We start from the raw sequence: 3,534 nt of genomic DNA, 5'->3' as shown, positions 1-3,534 counted from the left end.
CTTCTACAACGTGAGTCCCTCAGGGAACCTCCTGGAGCTCCTGCTGGGCCACCTGCAACTGCTCCTTTAAATCTGCAGCTGCTCCTTTAAAAATCCAGCAGCAGTTTCCTAACAATGCTCTTCCTTTAGCTTTTTGTTTCTTTTAACATTTTTATGTCCTTTCCCACCCCGAGAGCTGGCACTGGGATCTTATTTTGTACATATGGTTTTGCTGATGTTTTTTTGGTGGATCTTTCCCGTCCTGGTGCCATCAGAAGGCCATCAGAACCGCAGATCACGTTTTCACAGTTGAAAGATAAGATTATGTTCTCACAGCAAAATATCCTCTATCTTAGCATTATAAATCCTTACAGGTGGATTTTCCAGAGGTTGGGAAGTGGGATGGGTTCCCCTCACCCCAGTGACTCCCAAGGTTCTCTGTTCTCTCCCCCAGCACGCCCTGCCACTCCCTGGATTCCTGCTGCTGGCTCCCGACATTTACCGGCACGCCGTGCTCTTCAACCAGTCCGGTGAGTTGGGAACCGGGATCCTCATCCTGGATTTTCCTGGACAACCTCTGGAAGCTCCCAGGGTGGCAGTTGTACCTTCCAGGCTGTCACTTTGGGATATTCCAGCCTTTTCAGGGAGGAATTGTTGGTTGGGAGGGTGGGGAGGCCCCGGCAGAGATCCCTGGAAGCGTCCAAGGCCGGGTTGGAGCAACCTGGGCCAGGGGAAGGTGTTTTGTCATCTCCTGTTCCTCCTTTCCAAGCAGAAACATCTGCAAATCTCGTGTGGTTCTCATTTACCACGGGAAGAACGAGTTAAATCCCCCAAGAATCAAAGTGTGGACAAATTCACTGCCCAAAAATGAAACCATGAAAAAATTCACTCTCCAAAAATGAAACCATGGACACATTTACTCCCCCAAAAGTCAAACCAGGAACAAATTCACTCCCAAAAAAATCAAACCATGAACAAGAAAACTCCCCCAAAAATGAAACCAGGACCAAGAGAACTCCCCAAAAATCAAACCATGGGCAAATTCACTCCCCAAAAAATCAAGCCATGGACAAGAGAACTGCCCCAAACCCCGTTCCATGCTCAGATCTCTCTGTGCCTGCGGCAGGAAGGGCCCCCTGGGGCTGCAGTGAGTGCTGATGGATGGACATCAGTGCTGGCCAGGGCAGGGGTGGGTCCCTTGGGTGGTGTCCCAGCCCCTGGGTGACCTTGTGCCCCCCCTGTGCCCCCCCTGTGCCCCCAGAGCCGTTCCAGGTGCCGCTGCTCGGGCTGACCGTGCCGATCATGTGGTTCTACCTGCTGATGAACGTCCTCACTCAGTATCCTTCGGCCTCCCAGCTGCTCTGGGTGGGGGCAGGACGGGTGGGATTGGGGGTGTGGGGTCCTTGGAGCCCTCCCTGTGCTTGGGAGACGGTGTTGGAGCAGCTCAGGTGAGGAGTTGTCTGGTCGAGGTGGGAATATTGCCCTGAAGGGAGATCTCCAGCCCTGTGGTAAATGAGGGGTTGGAAAAGCCCTCTGAGATCACCGAGTGCCACCTGTCACCCAACCCCGCCCTGTCACCCATCCCGTGGCACTGAGGCCACATCCAGCCTGTCCTTAAACACCCCCAGGGCTTGGGCTGGAAGATTTGGGGTGTCCCTGGGTTTGTCCCTGGATTTGCAGTGTGTCCCTGTGTTTGTGGGGTGTCCTGGGTTTATCCCTTGGTTTGTGGGGTGTCCTGATGTTATTCCCTGGATTTGCAGTGTGTCCCTGGTTTTGTGGGATGTCCCTGGTTTGTGGGGTGTCCTGGGTTTGTCCCTGTGTTTGTGGGGTGTCCTGATGTTATTCCCTGGGTTTGTGAGGTATCCCTGGGTTTGTGGGGTATCCCTGTGATCCGCCGTGCATCCCTACACTTCCCACAATCCGTTCCACCCCACCCAAGGCATGAACTTCCCCCCCCACTCCCTCCCCATCCCTTATTCCCTCCCATTCCAGTCTCTCCTCCCTCTCCCAGAATTCCTGAGCTGCATTCCCAGGTACGTGTGCATCCGGGGGGTGTTCACGCTGACCACGGAGTGCCCGTCGCTGACGGTGACGTTGGTGGTGACGCTGCGCAAGTTCCTGAGCCTCATCCTGTCCATCCTCTACTTCCAAAACCCTTTCACCGCCTGGCACTGGGCGGGCACCGCCCTCGTCTTCCTGGGAACACTCCTGTACTCCGAGATCTGGAGCGGCATCGGAGCCATCCGCGCCCGGGGCAGGGCCAAGGAGCACTGACACCCCCCAAAATCAGGGAGAGGACACTGGAGCACCGACACCCCCCAAAATCGGGGAGGGGACTTTGGAGGAGTGACACAAACCCCAAAATTGGGGAGAGGACACTGGAGCAGTGACACAAACCCCAAAGTCGAGGATGGGACTTTGGAGGAGTTACACACACCACCCCCCCCCTTAAAAATTAGGGATGGGACATTGGGAGCAGGGAATTCCCTCCCCCTTGAGGGGGGTGGTTTTTATAGGAAAGGGGGGGTTGGCTGGGCCGAGCTCCCAGAAACTGGGCTGGATCATGGACAGACACATCCTATGTTTTTTTAATACAACCCCTTTTTGCTTCCGGCTTTTCCTCCTGGTTTTTTTTTTTTGTTTGTTTGTTTGTTTTGGGTTTTTTTTGGTGTGTGTGGTTTTTTTTTCCCGTTGGAATGAGACTTTGGAAGTCAAAGCTAACCCGGATCTCTTCCCACCTTGGAGCAGCTGGACCTGTTGGGTGCCATCCTTTGACCATTCCAGGGGCTGAGCCCTGGATCAGCTGCTGGAGCAGCATCTTGGGTTGTTCTAGTGGAAGTTCTCCAGTGGAAATTCCAGGCCTGGCTGTTCCCCTGAGTCCTTTGTCCCCTGTTCCTCCAATCCTTGGTCCCTGATCCCACCACCTGTGCTGGGAGGGTGTTGGACACACCCAGAGCCTCCCAGTTCACCCAGTGGATCCCACCCTGGAAAATGGCTCGGGGGGTGATTCCCAAGCCACAGGATCCCACCAGGAATAGCAGGATCCCAAAAAGCTGCTGTAGGAAAAGTTCCCTCCATCCCATCCCGAGCCATTGGGGGCTGAGGGGACCTGCAGCTCCATCCTGGAATCCTGAAGGATTTTCCAGTTCCATTTTTCCTGAGCCTGGAAAAAAACCCCTTTTTAAGTGTCAACCACGGGATATTCCCAAGGATTTTGAGCTCCCCCTTTGAGCTCCCCAAGGATCCAGGGAGAGGCAAATCCTTTATCCCACTTTTCCCCCTCAAATCCATTCACCAAAAGCTTCAGCTCTGCCCAGGATGGGGGGGGTGGGGTGGGAAAAGCCACACAAATTTGGGATGAGGAAATTCCAGGGGGAGAGGGAGAGGTTAAAGATCGCAGAATTCCAAATGCTGGGGTAGGGATTGAGGGATGTCCCACCCTGGTGCTGCTCCCAGGGAATTTTTTTGGGGAGCTTCCTGAATATTTATCATGGATTAGGAGAAATTTAGGAGAAATTCCCTTCCTGCTGGAGGCAAAATTAGGATTTCAATCCC

The 3,534-nt window shown here is 53.9% G+C and overlaps 2 protein-coding genes across 2 annotated transcripts in view; both read left to right on the top strand.

Annotated features, from left to right (window-relative positions):
- Positions 1 to 2,253, top strand: part of LOC114069105 (UDP-xylose and UDP-N-acetylglucosamine transporter-like) — a 9,181-nt gene extending 6,928 nt beyond the window's left edge. Inside the window, exons 9-11 of the mRNA XM_027905666.1 lie at positions 434 to 509; positions 1,241 to 1,316; positions 2,013 to 2,253. Of these exons, the coding sequence (XP_027761467.1) occupies positions 434 to 509; positions 1,241 to 1,316; positions 2,013 to 2,253 (393 nt within the window). The remainder of the gene's footprint in view (positions 1 to 433; positions 510 to 1,240; positions 1,317 to 2,012) is intronic.
- A 1,083-nt stretch (positions 2,254 to 3,336) lies between these two features.
- The window catches only part of LOC114069104 (UDP-xylose and UDP-N-acetylglucosamine transporter-like), a 2,488-nt gene continuing 2,290 nt past the window's right edge, over positions 3,337 to 3,534 (top strand). Inside the window, exon 1 of the mRNA XM_027905665.1 lies at positions 3,337 to 3,395. Coding sequence (XP_027761466.1) covers positions 3,337 to 3,395 — 59 coding nt within the window. The remainder of the gene's footprint in view (positions 3,396 to 3,534) is intronic.

This window comes from Empidonax traillii, unplaced genomic scaffold, assembly GCF_003031625.1.
Source record: "Empidonax traillii isolate 1590-97213 ecotype Southwest subspecies unplaced genomic scaffold, ASM303162v1 scaffold1191:size203906, whole genome shotgun sequence".
Taxonomy (NCBI): Eukaryota; Metazoa; Chordata; class Aves; order Passeriformes; family Tyrannidae; genus Empidonax; species Empidonax traillii.
This window is presented reverse-complemented; position numbering and strand designations above follow the sequence as displayed.